Source organism: Carassius auratus, unplaced genomic scaffold (genome assembly GCF_003368295.1).
Source record: "Carassius auratus strain Wakin unplaced genomic scaffold, ASM336829v1 scaf_tig00041688, whole genome shotgun sequence".
Taxonomy (NCBI): Eukaryota; Metazoa; Chordata; class Actinopteri; order Cypriniformes; family Cyprinidae; genus Carassius; species Carassius auratus.
The window spans coordinates 17106-36088 of record NW_020526669.1 but is presented as its reverse complement, the minus strand read 5'-3'; the positions used below and the strand labels follow the sequence as shown (position 1 = coordinate 36088).

General features: G+C 40.8%; 1 protein-coding gene across 1 annotated transcript in view; it reads right to left on the bottom strand.

The window, feature by feature from the left end:
* Nucleotides 1-18983, bottom strand: part of LOC113085491 (cohesin subunit SA-2-like) — a 37079-nt gene that overhangs the window by 16177 nt on the left and 1919 nt on the right. The window contains exons 6-23 of the mRNA XM_026255164.1: nucleotides 17348-17552; nucleotides 17083-17234; nucleotides 16453-16650; nucleotides 16248-16346; nucleotides 15082-15161; nucleotides 14835-14942; nucleotides 14679-14763; nucleotides 14160-14262; nucleotides 13969-14069; nucleotides 11958-12050; nucleotides 11791-11883; nucleotides 11143-11343; nucleotides 10819-10886; nucleotides 7298-7385; nucleotides 6416-6502; nucleotides 4210-4302; nucleotides 3828-3987; nucleotides 3565-3701 (exon numbers count right to left, since the gene is read on the bottom strand). Of these exons, the coding sequence (XP_026110949.1) occupies nucleotides 3565-3701; nucleotides 3828-3987; nucleotides 4210-4302; nucleotides 6416-6502; nucleotides 7298-7385; nucleotides 10819-10886; nucleotides 11143-11343; nucleotides 11791-11883; nucleotides 11958-12050; nucleotides 13969-14069; nucleotides 14160-14262; nucleotides 14679-14763; nucleotides 14835-14942; nucleotides 15082-15161; nucleotides 16248-16346; nucleotides 16453-16650; nucleotides 17083-17234; nucleotides 17348-17552 (2151 nt within the window). The remainder of the gene's footprint in view (nucleotides 1-3564; nucleotides 3702-3827; nucleotides 3988-4209; nucleotides 4303-6415; nucleotides 6503-7297; nucleotides 7386-10818; nucleotides 10887-11142; nucleotides 11344-11790; nucleotides 11884-11957; nucleotides 12051-13968; nucleotides 14070-14159; nucleotides 14263-14678; nucleotides 14764-14834; nucleotides 14943-15081; nucleotides 15162-16247; nucleotides 16347-16452; nucleotides 16651-17082; nucleotides 17235-17347; nucleotides 17553-18983) is intronic.

The window sequence follows — 18983 nt, the reverse complement described above, 5'->3', positions numbered from 1 at the left end:
TTTAGACTTAACAGGCTATTTATCTTCAAACATTTTTTTTTTTAATCTGGACTACAAATTCCCTAGATATTGTTGGAAAGTGTTTTGATCTTTTATTGTTCATTCACACTTTACATTATGGCTTCATTTGTTAACATAAACTGCCAATGAAAAAATTCTTCTGAACATTCATTAATCTTAGGTATTCCAATATTTAATAACACATTGTTAACATTGAAAGTTGCAACTGTGTTATTTAATGAGCTAACTTGAACTAAGACTTGTATTTTTTAACAAAGATCAATAACATCTATAGTAAATGTAGCTATTACTCATTGTTTAGTTGTGCACTTATTGAATGAGCACTATGCGATGTCTGAACTGATTACACTATATTTTATGTATTGCACTGTATTTTATGTAAAATCATTTTCTATTTTTAAACTGTCTTAAATTCATTTTAAGTCAACTTTTAAATCATTTTCAAGTTCTTAAATTGCTTTTTATTTTTGTGATAATTTTTCATGATTTTTTTATTTTTATTTCTTTTTGAATTACCATTGTGTACGAAATGTGCTGTATAAAAAAACTTGCCTTGAATGTTAATGCATTAACTAAGGTTAACTAATGAGCTCTTATTGTAAAGTGATACCTATTTGTCTTTTGTACTTTAATGTGTAAAACATTTAACTTTTATATATTTTTCTGTATTGCTTTGTTTTAAATGTTTAGTTATTTTTGTTATAAGAAAAAAAGTTATTTAACCTGTTATACTGTATTATGACCACTTTTTTTAAACTAAATTTCAATACTGTGATAAAAGCATTATCAATTAACCGCAACAGGAAACTTAGATACCAGCATATCCCTAGTCTGGCGTTTGCAAGTTAGACTCACAAAAACACTTTCGCTCTCGTGCAAACAAGTGTGCATCGCACAACCGCAGATGATTTCATTTCCCACTCAAGTCGAGTCAGGGGTGTGTAATATACAGCATTGTCTGCGATAATATGGTTAGTGTTGTTGTAATGGGGTGCAATCTGACGTTATCACGTAGCCTTTATCACCAAATCATACACAGAGTGCACATATTCTGATTTATTAGTTTATTAAACTCAATATTCCAGGAATTATAAATTGTAAACTGCAAAATCCTTCTGCATGCTTTTTACATTTATATAATTTCACGTAGACCTAGTTAACTGAATATATATCAAACTAGGGCTGTAGTACTCGAGTTCGGTCTTGGCCTCGACACATTTTTATATGTCGTGTTAAACTAAAATAATTATTAATTTCTAAAATAATATTTATCATGCAAGCAGAGAGATGTCATGACAAACGTTTAGTGATCATTTGAACACGACAATCAATTCAATGCACACATTTTCATTACGCAGAACTCTTTAAAGGGTTAGGTCACCCAATAATCAAGATTATGTAATTAATAACTCAGCCTCATGTCGTTCCAAACCCGTGAGACCTCCGTTCATCTTCAGAAAACAGTTTAAGATATTTTAGATTTAGTCCGAGAGCTCAGTGCCTCCATTGAAGCTGTGTGTACGGTCTACTGTCCATGTCCAGAAAGGTAAGAGAAACATCATCACTAGGGCTGGGATAAATGATTATTTGTTCAATGCATCGATTAATCTAACGATTCTTTTTCCCCAATCCGATTCGATTCTCGATTATCTCCCCATTAATTGACTAATAGCAATTTATACATGATTTACATATCTGAATGAAAAAAATAAATTAATTCCTTAACATTGCAATATATGTTTATTGCTCTTAAAATTCCAAAATAAAACATTATACAAGTACAAAGTAATGCTTTTCTTAGTCAGAGGTAGCATTCAATAAAACCTTGAAGCCTTGAAAACACAAAGGCCTAGGTTGCTGAAAAAAGTGCATCTTGTAATTCTTTCAGATGAAAATAACAACTTGATGTCTAGCATTCAATACACAAATTAAAACATCACCCAGGCTTTCCAGACTTTCCACTGTTCGATCGCGCCTCTCACACACACACACACAAACACGCACACAAATATCATCAAACAATCTTTTAGCTCACAACTCTCTTTCTTTCTCTCTCTCTCTCACAAAAACACACACACACACACACACACACACACAGTTAATTAGTAATTAATTACACAGAAAACATACACTGTAGCCTAAAACCTTAGGTTTCGACAGCGTATTATAGCCTACTCCAACATCGAGTGGAAAGTGGGGAGTTGAAGAAAAACTGAGGGTGCTCCGTCCTCTCCAGCTGCTCCCGGTGGATCCTCTTCAGGTGCTGGTGCAGTGCCGTGTGCTGGAATAGAAGGCCATTTCCATTTTGCAAAGACGACAGATCATGAAATTGTTTCCTTTTAAATTAAAGAATTCCCATACTTTAGAGGAACGAGTGCATGTCATCTTGCACGTCTGAAAGTCTGAGGAGCGAGTCGAGTTGCTTCTACTCCCCGACGCCGACATTTTTGTTTCGGGTCTGACGAATCGACGTGCATATTTTGCGTCGACGTATTTTCGCGTTGTCCCAGCCCTAATCATCAAAGTAGTCCATGTGACATCAGAGGGTCAGTTAGAATTTTTTGAAGTATCGAAAATACATTTTGGTCCAAAAATAGCAAAAACTATGACTTTATTCAGCATTGTCTTCTCTTCCGTGTCTGTTGTGAGAGTCTTCATGAACCAGTTCACCAAATCGAACTGAATCATTTTAAACGGTTCCCGTCTCCAATACGCATTAATCCACAAATGACTTAAGATGTTCACTTTTTTTTAATGTGGCTGACACTCCCTCTGAGTTCAAACAAACCAATATCCCGGAGTAATGCATGCACTCAAACAGTGACTGACTGAACTGCTGTGATGAACACCGAGCCGAGGCAGATAGCGAACAATAGACTGAGTTGTGTTCGAGTCCCTCAGTTGTGCTCGGTGTGAAAAGATGGATCTCAAAATCATACAGTCACTGCTGGAAATGCAAAGATGCTGGAAAACTGAAGAATGTGCAGCACATGGAGGATTTGTCTGAAGAACAGATCTCAGTTTAACTGCTCAGAACAAACTCGTGCACAACCATCAAATAAAACAGAGACAGTCGTGGATCATCAGGTCACCTCACAGTGTTACCAACCAAGGGTTCACTAACTTTTGAATGGGGTTATTAAATTACTAAATGTAAACATCCTTTATGTAAAATACCTTACTCAGGACAGTACTAAATAAAAAATAACATGCAATTTGTTAGAGCTCTCTTATTTTGTTAAAATTAATTTTTTACAGATTCTGCAAGAGGTTAAGTGGCACTGTATATATACATATATAAGTATAATTATTTAAGGAAATCATATCTAATCCATCTATTTCAGTTATGTTATTAGGAGAAAGTTGCTAATTTGTAGTTATAATTCATGCTCTTCAGTTGGGTTAGGGTTACAGAAAAAGTAAGCCTCATTTTATGCCTTTAGTAAACCTGATTTCTTCCTCACGTTAGACAATCAAATACATCCAGTGTTTAGAAGTCAGGATCCAATGTTTGTTTGATGAATGAGGCTCAGGTTCTCTCACCTTACTGTAGTATTTGAGCACGTCTGTGGCGGCGCGCAGCTCCAGAACGCCGTATATGATGAGTTTACAGTATCCTGACAGCTGATTCCTCTTCTGCAGCAGAGCAGACATCTTCATCTCCTCACACTCTTCCTCACCTGCAGCACAAACCTGCTGAGCAACCTACATCTGATGAAGAGCTTCATCTTCTTATCAAAAGACAGCTGCTTGAGAGAAGGTTACAGAGTAAATGTCTGTGTATGAGCATGTGTTTATCTGTGTACCAGGCAGATCCTCGTCAGGCTCGCTGAAGACATAGTCGATGATGAAAGAAGCCATTTCTGCTTTGAGAGAGTCGTCAGGACTGAAGCGCTGCAGCGGTGAACCGTCTCCTTCACACAGCTTCCCGAAGACGAGCAGCACGTCACACAGACACACAAACGCCTGCGGACACCAAACACATTCACTGCCAACTACTCAAGAGAAGCTCAGAGACAGCGGATCTAGAGCTGAACAAGAAATCACAATGTTTCCTGTGTTTGTGTCATCAGCTGGCTTTCACGGTTAGTCAGTCGCTGCTGTGTAGTGTGCACAGCTAACAGACGTGATGTGATGAGAGCAGTCTAAACCGTGTGTGTGTGTGAGACGCAGGACTGAGGGCTGTACCTGGTTCCTGATGAGACTCTGAGCCACGGACAGACAGCTCTGACACACCACACAGAACGAGTGAAGAGCCTTCATCACACGCTTCAGCTCAGCCTGACACACACACACACACACACACACACACGACTGGGTCAGACTGACTGGGACTAACATATAGTTGATCTTTCATTGGTTTAATTGCTTCTGTTCTCCTCATTTATGAGTCACTCTGGATAAAAGCATCTGCTAAATCAAGACTAAATAAAGACAGTAGGTCTCAATTTTGATACAACTTACCCAATGGTGCCCCCCAAAAACACATACACAAAGTTAAACACAAATTTAAAAACTAAAATACTGTACGCTGATTAAGAAACATTGAATGTGTGTTGGTTGTGTTGTTTGGTCTGTAGAACTATTCAGTTATTTCCTTTAATTTCACATCAGTTAATCTTTTAATTTAAGGCCAGTTCTCTGTAGTTTCAGCTCAATTCAGAAACAGAAGCTAAAGTCTGATGTCTGTATCATCTGTGTTTGTACTGAATGTAGTCTGCTTTACTGTGCAGTTCATTTCAGAGGGTCACGGTTATTGTTTTCAATAGCCAAAAGCCAGTTTGTCCTATTAAATACCATAAAACATCTTGTTTATGCACACTTTCCTTCTTTCTTGTTTGAAAAAAAAAAAAATCGGAAATCAAAATCGGCCATGAAAAATCATGATTGTGCATCCCGAGTAAAAAAAGTCACTTCCTGTTTCCAGCAGGTGGTGCTATGATTATAACTGAATATTGGCCTGTAGATGTGTTTAAGCCAGGACTCCCATCAAACCTGTGAAGTTTGGGGCAGATCAGGCATTGTATGGCTGAGTTACAGCAACTTCCTGTTTCATGGTGAAAAAAACAACATTTGTCAGGGTGCCACAGACACGCCCTACAACAAAAACTCAAGATCTTCACAATTTAACATCGCTAAGGGTTTTAAATTACACTAACAACAATTTATATTTATCTGATTATATATTTATAATACAATGACTGAAAATGGCAAAAACTACACAAGATTTAGTGAAAAAATTCTAACTTCCTGTTGGATTTTGCTGTGGGAGACTTTTTAGTAGGCATTGGTGCATGTGTCTTCAGAATTTCGTACATGTATGTGAAACAACTCGGAGTACTTCTCTGAAAGTGTATAGGGGGCGCTATCGAGACACGGCCTCCTCTCAAACCCAGATCAGACATACACTTCTGGCGTGTGTGCAGTGTCATGAGCGAGAGCACGTTTAGACCCTCAAAAATGTGATTCATTACCGTATTTTCCGGACTATAAGTCGCACTTTTTTTTCATAGTTTGGCTGGTCCTGCGTCTTAGGTGCGACTTATCAAAATGAATTTGACATGAACCAAGAGAAATGAACCAAGAGTTCACATGACCGTCTCCAGCCTCCAGAGGGCGCTCTATGCTGCTCAGTTCTCCTGTAGTCTACACTGAAGACAGAGAGCGCCCTCTCAAGGCTGGAGACGGTCATGTGAACTCTTGGTTCTTGGTCCTGAATAAATGCAACTTATAGTCCAGTGCGATTTATGTTTTTTCCTCGTCATGACGTATTTTTGGACTGATGCGACTTAGTCAGAAAAATACTTTTTTTTTTTTTTTTTTGAAGACATATAAACCTGTTTTGTCAATGCACTACCTATGAACTGTTCCTATACATTAGTGTTCAAACCTAACAGATTTCTTATCCTCCGGGACCCCAGTGGACAGTGTTAGTATCACAGCCTTGATCTGTTCAGCAGAATACTTACACTACACTCACTAAAGCATTATATACTAAACAGCTAAGCTCAACTGCTTGATCATTTATATCGTCATCTAATGGAAGTATATTTTTGTCCAGCACTAATCTGATAAACTGTAAGGCACAAAGATATGATAAATATTAACCTGATTTTCTGAATAGAATTGAAATAGAGTTTTGTGAAGCACTATACAAACAAAAGTGATGTTGATTTGGGCCTGAACAAGCAAAACAGTTGAAAAGGTTCTCAGACACTCAGAGCACCTTCAGTTCCATCAGTGTGATGATGAAGCAGTGTTTACACACACCACAGTCTCAAATCCATGTTTCCTGTGAGTTGACAGGAAGTCATTGTACCGTCTGATTGAAGATTGAGCCACATTCAAACAAACACAAGGAGAATGAACAAGGACAGAGATGAAGATGTTGCACCTTGTCTCTTGCTGGAGTTTGTTGCATGATCTTAGCTCCTTCCCAGAACAGATGGAAGACTGAACACTTAAGAGCTGGAACCATCAGCTACACACACACACACACACACACACACACACACGTTATAATGAGTGTAAGAGAACGCACAACAGTGTTTTCATGTAAGTAGCATGAACATATAATGCTAACATAGCCTAAGGTCAATAACTTTGTATGGAGGTGTGGATGAGATGTAAACATCACATTTATCACAAACACACTGATCAGGTAAATCTGTGCGGGTTAGGGGATTACAGTTTAAAACCAGTTACACCTATAGACTCCATTAGATATGGAAACCAGTGTTAGTGTGTGTGTGTGTGTGTGTGTGTTAGTGTTTGTGTGTGAGTGTTAGTGTGTGTGGGCATGTTTTTGTGACATATCAGGACACTACTCTGTATAATGCCATGGGTATGACACAGGTATTACAAGGAGAGGGTTCTTATGAGGACATAACCCATGTCCCCATTTTTCAAAACACTTATAAATCATACAGAATGAGTTTTTTTGAGAAAGTAAAAATGCACAAAGTTTCCTGTGAGGGTTAGGGTTAGGTGTAGGGTTGGTGAAGGGACATAGAATATACAGTTTCTACAGAATAAAAACCATTACACCTATGGGATGAACACACTTTACACAAAAACAAACATGTGTGTGTGAGAGTGTGTGTGTGTGTGTGTGTGTGTGTGAGAGAGTGTGTGTGTGTGTGTGTGAGAGAGTGTGTGTGTGTGTCAGTGTTAGTGTGTGTGTGAGAGAGTGTGTGTGTGTGTCAGTGTTAGTGTGTGTGTGAGAGAGTGTGTGTGTGTGTCAGTGTTAGTGTGTGTGTGTGTGTGAGAGAGGGACCTTCTCGTTGATTTCTCTTGTCTCTATCCCCATCTTCAGCAGCTGAAAGCAGAACTCAAACAGGTTCCTTCCGGTCAGATCTCTGGCACTGACACACACACACACACACACACACACAAGAACACACTCGAGACACTTGAGTAATAAGTGCATTCTTCTAATGAAACGTTCAAACTTTGAGGTGCAGCTCTTAAAGGCTGATCATCTTACCCCCAATGCTCTGTGCTGTGGTACACAGAACACCTTATTATTGGAAGGACTTCATTCACTAGTTTCCTAACTGTCTGGCCTCCCTGATGCCACATTATGAAACGTTTCGTTTCGGGTGATTTTAATATTCATGTGTGCTGCTGGTCTAACCCACTGGAGAAAAGAGTTCTTGCTCTTAATTGTGAACAGTTTGTTTCTGGACTCAGAAGGGTCACAGCCTGGACGTGGTGTTTCAGTGACTAACCTTGAGATTTGGGACAGTTATCTCTGATCATTATCCAGTGGTTTTTGACTCTGTATTAGTTGGTACTCACGCTAAACCATACCACATTTGTCTAGACGTTTTGATTCTTCTACTGCTAGGTCCTTCATTGAGGTTTATCTTCTCAAACCCTAATGTTTTTGAAAATCTTTCATCCTGATGTTCTGGTTATAGTAGTGTAGTAGTGATACTGCTTCATGAGACTCAGCTGCTCCTCTGAGATTAGAAGAAGTGTGGTGAAGAAAGATCTGGTCAGATGCTTCAGATGAGTGCAGACGGAGGATAAACTTCATCTATCACACTAATGTTCAGGGTAGTGTCTAAGGCAGTATCAGATGCTGTTTAAATAAACGTCTGATTTAATCTAATAAAACTCTCAGAGGCCCAAGGCTCTCTTCAGCACAATTAATGCTTTCTAACTTCCTCTACTAATGTTCCACCTCAGGTTTCTATTGACTTCTGTGATCAGTTCTTAAGACATTTTATCCATTTAATTGAGGGTATTCACTCAAATATTCAGTCCCAGAGGTTTTCATCCATGGAAATGCTCCTCTGTGAAAGTGCTCTTCCACTTTTTCTGTGTCCCCCTCACAGCTTCATGATATTGTTTCTAGTATGAAATCTTCTGTTGTTTTGCCTGCATATATTAAGGAGTCCAGTTGTGACTGGATAGTTAATAGTTCATTGGTCAGTGGGGTAATTACAATCATGCTACAGTAAAGCCCTTGTTACTCCTTTAGATCAGCATGACTTGAATAACTACAGACCCATCTCTAAACTGTCTTTCATTCCCAAAGTTCAGGAAAAGGTTGTTTACCATCAGATATCTTCATACCGGAGTGCTATTAGTATTGTTGACCAACTTCAGTTGGGTTTCAGGGAGCTACACAGTACTGAATCAGCTTTGTTGAAGGGTTTAAATCACATCTTAGTGTAGATGCAGGTTCTGCAGGAGATTGTAATTTAGTTTTGCTTGATTTGACTCTGTAGATCACAATATTCATCTTAAGTCAATGCAAAGATGCAAATAGACATCCTCTAGCGGGAAAGAGGCGAATGAGGCGGGGCGAAAGACGTGATTCGTGTGATAGACACCGCATGAATTGAGCGTTTTGTGTTTTAACCAATCAGGAGCTTGCTCTAGTAGTGACGTGATTACATCATAGCGAGCGGAGGGAAAATCCCAAACAACAATGGAGGACAAAATCATCGTCGCTGTATACTTCTTCATATTTCTACAGAAATAAAAAGGATCTAGCTTGGAAGAAATAGATTAATTGAATAAAGGCCAAAGATTACCTGTTAGATTTACCCAAAACGAATGCTATGTTATGTTTAACACTAAAGAGTCATCAGAGTCAGCGGCACCCATCAGAAGATCAAGCTGAGGAGAGGATGCTCTCGACAGACACATGATCACTGATCTCCCCCTGATCACATGGAGCCTGTCTTTATAAATAAACCACAGATTTGAGTTTTAAACAACTACATTCTCACCTGAAATACTTTACTGGCAGTTAAATATGCAAACGAGCGTATCTGCACAGCTCCTATAACTGCGCTTTGTGTCTGCTGATTGCTGATGGAGATTTACACTGACCCTGTGTACTCATTCATTTAGTTCATAAACGAGATGTATCAGTTCATCAAACTCGTTCACGAATGAGAATATCTCTCGATCTCGTTCAGTGAAAGGCGGATTCGTTCACTACATTCAACAAATCACATGCTCCGTCACATCTTGAGTAACTCTGACAGGATGAAACGCTTCACAGAGCTGTTCAGGAGCTGCACATGCGCTGATGATAGAGCCGTGCTGCTGTGGAGGGAGGAGCTTCAGGGAAAGAGAAATATTGAGAAATATAGAAGTAGTGTAAGGTTACAATACGAAGGTCTAAGTAGCAACGTATCTTCCGTGATGTCCCTGATGCGCGGGTCGGGGTGGGTGAAGAAATTGTACTTTATTTGCGGTCTGGGGTGGGCCAAATAATTTCCTAAAAGCGGGACCCGCGGGTTGGAGAGAAACCGGAGCCGTGCATCACTAGACTGCATGAGCGAGCACAAGTGATACTGTGACCGCCGGTCCACGACTGTAGAAAAGGATGACGCTCACTAAAGCTCACTGGCTGTGTTTTCTCCTCTGAAAGGAAAGGCTGCACAACTGACAGAGTAAGTTACAATATCTGAGATATTGCTGCTAAATTTGATTTTTTTTTTACTTGAATGCCATTGCTTAAATTGATATTATTTATCTTTGACATTTAATCTTCTGAGTTCAGAAACATTGTTTAATATAATCGCTGTTCATAATTTAAAGTTCAGAATCAAGATATATTTATTACTCTTATTTCTGATAACGGAGATAATGCTGCTAAATTTATTCTTTCTTTACCTTGAATGTCATTGCTCTAATTCATTTTTTATATTTTGATATTTCATATTTTGTTCTAATGTTTAATATATCTGCTGTTCATATGTTCATTTATTAGTGTGTTATATGATTAGAATGTTAATCGAAATCGCAATTCTTGACTAGGTGTCGGTATCAAAACAATAATTCTTGTATTGTGACAACACTAGTATGTTGTGAAGTTAATTTCACACACGAATGAAGCGAATAAACTCAAAATGTTCAAGCATCCAACCACACACGAATAGTGTGATTCCCGTCGGGTGTGAAGTGTGTCACCCTTGTGTTAGTACAGAGGGACAATACTGTCATCTCTCCATCGGTGAGGGACACACTCCAGACCTGTAGGGTGTATTAATGGATCATCCTGGTACACAGATAACCCCCTTGTTTAAGGAGCTCAGCAGGGATCCCTTCATTATTTTTAACAGCTGCAAACACCTCTAGGAATATTGGATTGAGATCAAGGTCTTGAATAGTTTGCCAATTTGGTAGCTCCTCCAAGAAGGAAAGATCTATCAGTGACTGGTGATTAAGGAGGGCATCAAAATATTCAGCCCATCTTTACCAAGATCTGTTTATATTTTAAAATTGTAAATCCTCCCACACACACACACACACACACACACACACACACACCTGCTGAAGACAGCTAGAATGTTCAAAGAGGAAGCAGCTCCATACAAATCATCTTCATCAGCCGATCCCTGAAGAACACACACACACGGCTCAGCTACAGTTTTCGTCTCAAGAAGTGAGCAAAATCTGACAAAACCTACTTTTGGGGAAATTCAGTTAAAGAAAACCAACTCATAAATGGATTAGTGTGTAATTTTCTGTCAGACATCATGCCACTGGTGGAGGCAGTGTTGTGTAGGAGCGGACGGTCGCTCCATCAGATCAAGGAACACGAGCTGTGAAGTGATGAGAGTGATGCTGCTTCACTCAGGTGTGTTTGTGTACCTGCAGTATCTCAGCCAGGTTTGAGCTGAATTTCTCCACGGTTGAGTCCAGCAGCTGACTGACGGCTCTCTCAGCTCGACCACAGAAGCTGTAGCAATCACTACACAAGGCACACAGCACACGCACACAAGCGTCCAGCACACTGTCCTCACGGTGCTTCAGCATGATGTCACACACCTGAGACAGCAGCAGGTCCAGACACTGAGAGAGACCACACAGAGACAGACCTCATCTAACACTTCTTTATAGATCAGCAACAGCTTTGGTATCCATCTAACACACAACTAATCACTTTACTGCATGTACCAATCTTATGAGCACATTACCTGAGAAAACACCAAACATTTGGACTTTTTTTTTTTTTTTTACAATTATTGTAAAATTATCTCAAGAACATAAAAAAAAAAAAAAAGCCAAAAGATATCATAAAATGAAGCACAGCAAATAGTGACCAGTCCAATATCAAATTTAATTTACGAATTTACCTGAAGCAGAAAAAACTATTTTAGCCTTAAAAAAAAAGTTAACAATATTTTTCAATAAACCCAAATATACACATTCAGATGCAAATAGCGAGAGAGTTTGTGCATCATTTGATACAGAAGAGAATAAGAGTGAAGATGATGTGATTGATGAGACGGCTCGTACTTTCTCCAGGCGTCCTGATGTACTGTAAACCTCCAGCTGGAAATACAGAGGAGCTCGGAGCAGACAGCTCACCTTCCCCACGTCTGCAGAGAACTGAGAGCAAACACAGGCTTCAGCGACATCTTCAGAGATCTACACATCTCTAGTCCGGCTCTCATCACACTCACCTTCGCCAGTAACTGAGGCAGCTGGGGGATGAAATGGTTTGTGATGCGTCTTCGCTCTTGAGCCTGAAGCCTCTTCTCCCGCGCCGTCAGGTTCTTCAACACACACACAGATCTGTGTTAGTCAGGAAAAGGCGGTTTCTTGGAGCGTAGCTTAGAATAGGTACACTTTTTTCTTAATTTCTGCCCGTGGGTGTTGTAAAACATATGTATTCTTATGTGTCTTTTTAAATTAACATTTACGTACAAGATTCCGTATCAATTAAGTATACAATTAAATTGAAAGATGGCCTTTAATGAGTTTTTAAATGGGTTATGTTATAGTCCTGCTTGTTTTTAATGTTTTTTGACTGCTTGATCATATCACTATTATTTACTGCCATGCGAGCCACAAAAGTAAAGCTTGGCGAGCCGAGCAACGAGGAACCCTGCGGATATGCTGTGCTTGTGCTGCTGCGGTCTTCTTCATTTCGTAGGGAAACATCTCTCTCACTCAGCATCATGCTTTAACCCAAAAATATTCAGTAAAAGGAACAGACAAACTCCTTGAGAACTAACCTATAACTTCCCTCTCAATTATGCCATCATTATAATCTTCTGATCTGAGAAATTATCTGTATCAAGCTATGGCTAAATATGTTTAACATGTGAACTCTTGCTAAATATGCGGTTATATTATGGGCCATTGGCATGAATTGCTCCTCGCTCCAGTCACTCCTCACACCCTCGGCTCATTAAAGATGTTTCGCCGATCTCAGAGACGGTGAGCTCCACTCGATCAGCGAGAGATCAGTGATCATCTATCCGACGAGAGCAGCCTCACCTCGGCTAGACCTTCTGATGTGTGTCTCTCCCCATCAGCGTAGCATCATTTAGGAGCATATGAGCTGAACGCAGTCAGTGTACGCTTGTCTGTGTCAGCCGTGCCACAAAGATAAGTGTTTATGTTTATTTACGCTTTGGTTTGAAAGAGAACAGTGCATCGACACAGAAGAGCAAACACCATCTGTATACAGATCAGATTCGCCAAAGTGACGCTACGCTGATGTGGAGAGACACAGAGGAGAGGAATTGTTGAATAAAGTCGTTATTTTTGTTTTCTTCGTGTACAAAAAGTACTCTCCTTGAAAGAGAGAGAGAGAGAGAGAGAGAGGGGGATTGTGTGGATTAGGCTAACGTACCTCTCTGTGTCTCTAAACAGCACTGTTACACCACTAGAGAGAAATGTGATGTTTAGTCTTTAAGCTGCGACACTATTCTCACTGATAACATCGTCAGGGCAGCGCTGACAACAGCTCTCTGTGCAAACTGCGCGACCGTTATTACATTAACAATACAAAGCGATGGAAGTGTAACGCAGTCAGGAGAGCTGCCTGGAACTACGTTCACTGTGCATTTCCCAGAAAATTACTGCACACATCAGAACGTTCCTCAGCCAATCAGATTCAAGCACTGAACAATCCCGTAGTATAACTGAATATAAATGCAATAAGTTTCTTAGAATTACAGGATACAGAAATGACAGAATGTGTGTTTCTACAGAGCTGTACTCTTACCTGAGAGCACTGAGCTTGTGCTTTCTCATCTCTATGATTTAACATAAGCAATTTAAACCTTCTTTCTGCTTTGAAAGGACAACCCATATTAGTTATTTTGCACATAATGTATAACACAGAACACAGACATAATTACTGCATTTGTTTTCCTAGCGCTGAGTTCACACACTTGTTTGGAGGACAGCATTGGACAGGATATGCAATAACACCCAATAAAAAAAGTCTAATCAATTAATTATTTAATCTAAAAAGTTGCAGCCTTACATCAATGTCCTGTTGAATTGTGGGTTAGCAAGCTCACAGCTAAAGCTAAACAAAGTGACAGCCAATCAGAATCCATCCTGCTATAACGAGCTGGAGAATTTAAAGAGGCAGACGCAGGTGATGCATGAACAAACAGACGATATCAGTCGTAGGTGTGGACGCTAATATTGTTATCTTTAGTTAGTCAGTCTCACCTTCCTCTGCACTCGAGAGCTGGGAGGCGTGGCCTCAGACGCCTGTCTCACTGCACACATCATGATGTCAATCAGAGCGCTCTCCAGCTCGTCCTCCACACCTACAACACACACACACACACACACACACACACACCTGTGTCTGCATAAAGCACTCAGAGAATCACAAGACTGATTGGACACACACTCACCACTCTCCTGCAGCAGTAGTGATGTCATCAGTTCCCAGTCTTTTAGCTCCTCCCCCGCAACATCCCACAGACTATCGACTAGATACGCCGCGTGTTCATGATACTGACACACACACACACACACACACACACACACACACACACACACACACACACACCACAGCTCCAGTCACAGTTCATCTTGCTAAAACATTGATGCACACCTGGGACATCAGGATTTATGAAGCAAACACGAAACAGTTCTTATTCATACGCCAACAATATTTGTGCTCATACTCCAGAAATTAAGATAAATGTTAATTTAAAGGGTCATGAAACCCCAGACAACTTTTTCTGAGATCTTAGTAGAGGTGTTTGTGTTGCACATCATAGAAGACAATGTTAGCATCCGATAATTTGAACTGTTGGAGAAAACTGGTTAGCACAAAATGTGTTTACGCTCACTGCAACAGTACAACGATCATGTGATCTAAGAGAAGACAGAAGCATGTGGGCAATGCATGATGGGATGTGGTTTACCTTACTCTCAATAAAGAAATGTGCCAGCAAACGGAGGACAGAAACACTGCGTTTGTCTGAGCGCTCGTCCAACACACTGCACAGCCTGCACACACACACACACACCTGGTTTGTGAGGAGATGATGATGATGATGTCATGATGAAGCTGAACATACGTGAGGTACAGGAATCGTCCGGCTGCGCAGGCGAGACCACGGTGTGTGGCAAAAACCAGCGGATACACAGCAGCACACTCCTCCTCACTCAGGCCTTCATCTGTCTGCCTGCACACACACACACACACACACACGCGCGCGCGCACACACACACACACAAGATATTTTCACACTCACAGCAGGTCGACATCACTTTGTTAAATGTGAACACACATCCAAAGCAGCTAATTAAGGAACAGAATCTCACTGTTTAATGAGCAGTAACAGCTTCACTGTTTCCACTGCCACGTCTGAGTCTTTATCCAGAATCATGCACAGAATCCGTTCCTGAGCAGAGAAACACACATTTAAAGACCAGCGGCTGAAACATGAATATACCCCAAATAAACCATGAATTACTACAATTATACAGCACTTCTCATTCAGGGTTAGGAAACAGGGATGAGCCACTGGTCTGGAGTCAGTCTGACACGGTTTGATCTCATACATCCATCTGAGTGTAAAGGGTTAGTTTCCCTGTCAGTGGGGGGCGATATAGCTTCAAAATTACATCACAATATTTCAAGTTCTTTCGGACAGTTCGATTCAATAAACCGGTTGAAGAAAATGGTTCACCGGTTCTTTTGCGCTCGATGTAATGATGTCATTTGCGATGATGGCCCTTGATTCAAGCCTTCGGTTTACCTGCACTCATAACACTAGCACAGAATCAGTTCAGTTCAGACGCTCTGTGTGTCGGTCTGCTTCACGCTGAATCACACATGCGCAGTGTCATCAGCTCCTCGGTTCACGAATCGGACGTGTCTGACAGAAACGGCTCTTCACTCGTGAACGAGTCAGTCTATTGTTCGCTATCTGCCTCGGCTCGTGTTCATCACAGCAGTTCAGTCAGTCACTGTTTGAGTGCATGCATTACTCCGGGATATTGGTTTGTTTGAACTCAGAGGGAGTGTCAGCCACATTAAAAAAAAGTGAACATCTTAAGTCATTTGTGGATTAATGCTTATTGGAAATGTAAACCATTGACCGTTTAAAATGATTCAGTTCGATTTGGTGAACTGAATGATTCGTTCACGAACCGGATATCACAAACTGCTTTGTTTTGAACACGCTCACAACAGACACGGAAGAGAAGACAATGCTGAATAAAGTCACAGTTTTTGCTATTTTTGGACCAAAATGTATTTTCAGTGCTTCAGAATATTCTAACTGACCCTCTGATGTCACATGGACTACTTTAATGATGTTTTTCTTACCTTTCTGGACATGGACAGTAGACCGTACACACAGCTTCAATGGAGGGACTGAGAGCTCTCCGACTAAATCTAAAATATCTTAAACTGTGTTCCAATGACATAATTTTCATTTTTGGGTGAACTAACCCTTTAAACCCGTCTGTGTGTTTGTGTTCACCTTAAAGCGGCTGGTAAAGAGCTCTAACCGGCTGATGAAATCCTTCTCCACGTACAGTTTCTGCAAAGTCAACACACACTGCAGTCGCACGGCAGCTTGCTGAAAGACACACACACACACACACACACACATTTATCAGTGCAGAATGGTTTGTATATGGGTCTGATCATCAGAGCAGCACGGTGTGTTTTTAGGCTAATCACACCTTGTCGTGCAGCATCCAGCCCACGTATTTGAGGTGCTCGTCATTGAAGAAAGAGGCGGGGTTTTCTCTGAGCCACACCCCCATCTCCTCCATGCAGATGGCACGGATTTCAGGAACTCTGTCCCGATACCGATGAATGAAAACACCCTTAAAGATCCCGTTCATTAGAGAGCGCAGGTCCTCCTGATGCTCCAGCAGCTGCCACACACACACACACACACACACTAACCCTTGAGTCACGTCATATTTATTTCTACAGCGCTTTACATGATACAGATTCAAAGCAGCTTCACAGTAATAAACAGCAAAATAACAATCAAGGAAGCAAAACACACACAGGTGATGAACTGCTTCGTGATGGCAGTGACACACAGCAGATAAAAGTAATTCAGTTTGGCACTACACCAAAATGTAAAAAATCTAAACCTTTACAGTCTTACACTTTAATTAACAACTATTATAAAACAAATTGATTCAACTTTATCAGCATACATACAGTATATCCACATAAAGCCCTGTGTCTAACCAAAGGGGTTTAAAAGACACTTAATATTCAGTGATATTGATTCGACGGCACTGACACTATCAGACAATAGTGTGTGTGTGTGTGCGTGTGTGTGTGTGTTTAACCTCTCTGTAAGAGCTCTCCAGTTCTTCTATTCGGTCTATGGCTCTGTGTTCAACTGGCTTGTTCTTCTCCAGCTCACAGCGTCTCCGGGTCATCAGCGCTTGAGCGGTCACCTCCGCAGCGACGGACACTATGGACGACATCAGCCGCATGGCTGCGCACACACACACACACACACACACACACACACACAGAGGACGGTACACTTTAAACCAGTGTAACTGACTAACGGAGCATCTCATCGTGCACTGCCGGGCTGAGACTCACTGATGAGCGTGCTGGTGTGTCTGAAGGCTCGGACCTGAGAGTCGGCCAGACCCGTGAGCAGAGCGATGAACGACGAGAAGAGGAAATCATCGTACAGCAGACTGTTACGACAGCCACGAACCAGCAGAGACACAAACTCACACACACCTTCACGAAAGTGCCTCCACTGAGAGCCGACCGACACCAGCGGATAACTGACAGAGTCCTGCAGAAACAGAGGAGTGTGTGTGTGTGTGTGTCTCCAGAAACAGCTCAGAACAACAGCAGTCCAATCACCTGCCAGCTCCAGGTTAATCAATATAAACAAGAAATAAATCCTATATATTTATATATAAATTAGGGCTGTGCAATTAATTGAAATAAAATCGTGATTTGATTGAGGCGACTGGGCATATGCTCCAGGTTCACACTCTCTGTCTGTGATGTGTAGCCTCTTTCTTTCGAGTCCATGTTAACGGATCATAACGTTCACACTGCACGCAGTAAAAAGATGAGAACAGAAAAGGTTATAAATAGAAAGGTGTGAAGAGATTGAATGTCTTGCGTGTGAGCACAGAGAGAGTTGTGAGTGCACAGGACACAGGTTGAGCGAGAGGAGACACGTTGTAAGGCAGTGTGTATCTGAGTCTTATACAGTCTCTGATCTGAGCACACTTGTCTGTTAACAGAGCAAAGGAAGTCTGCGTGCGAGTGATAGATTCGTTCATGCATGATTTTAATGTGTTACAGTAACGCGCTCTCGTTGCTGCTTCTGAACCGCGTACACATAACTCACTGTATACACGCTGCAGACGGAGTATGTGTGAACCATGGGCAATAAATATATTGGGCAAAACTTATAACACCTGAGGCTCCGCTACAGTGAGCTCAATGACCAATGCATGGCAAAACAATACAAATCCCTGAACACGTTTGTTTTTTTTTTGCCATATATCTAGACATTTTGTGTGACATCTTTACTAAGTGATTATTTTGACTTATGTCTGTTCTAGAGACGTTACAACTTTTTGATAAAGCTCTCATTGGTTTTCTTTTGGAAATATGTTTCAAATTTATACTGAATGCATTTATGACAGTAAAGCATGTCTGGGTGTGTCAAAATCCTGATTAAAATCAAAATCGCAAAATTGATTAACAAAACGTGATATATATTTTTTTGTCCATATCGCACAGCCCTAATATAAATCCTTTTCTTTTTTTTCTTTCCTTTTTTTCCCTGCAGCAGCACGAATTATGTGCCCAGCTACATCTGATTCAAATCTTATGCTAATGAACAGTGAGCGGTGGTTTCAGACTTTACAGTGCTTCAGTCACACCGACTCTTATTCTGTCTGAAAGAATGAAAAGACCGAGCTGAAGGTGAAGCGATTCGACCAATCAGATGAAAGCAGCGTTTCAGCTCCGCCCACAAGTGCGAATGAAATATCGAAGCCATAATCTGAAATGATCAAGACGTACACGGACCAACTGTCTTGACCATGTTCTCTCACTTGAATCCTCTTTAGTCTTGAGTCTCCTGACCTTCTGCAAGCCCCGCCTTGTTCACGAGTGATTGACATGGTGCGAGGGGGCGGAGACGTGATCGGCTCGGAATGCATTTTCAATGTGCACTTTGAATTTTGCTACAATCATTGTG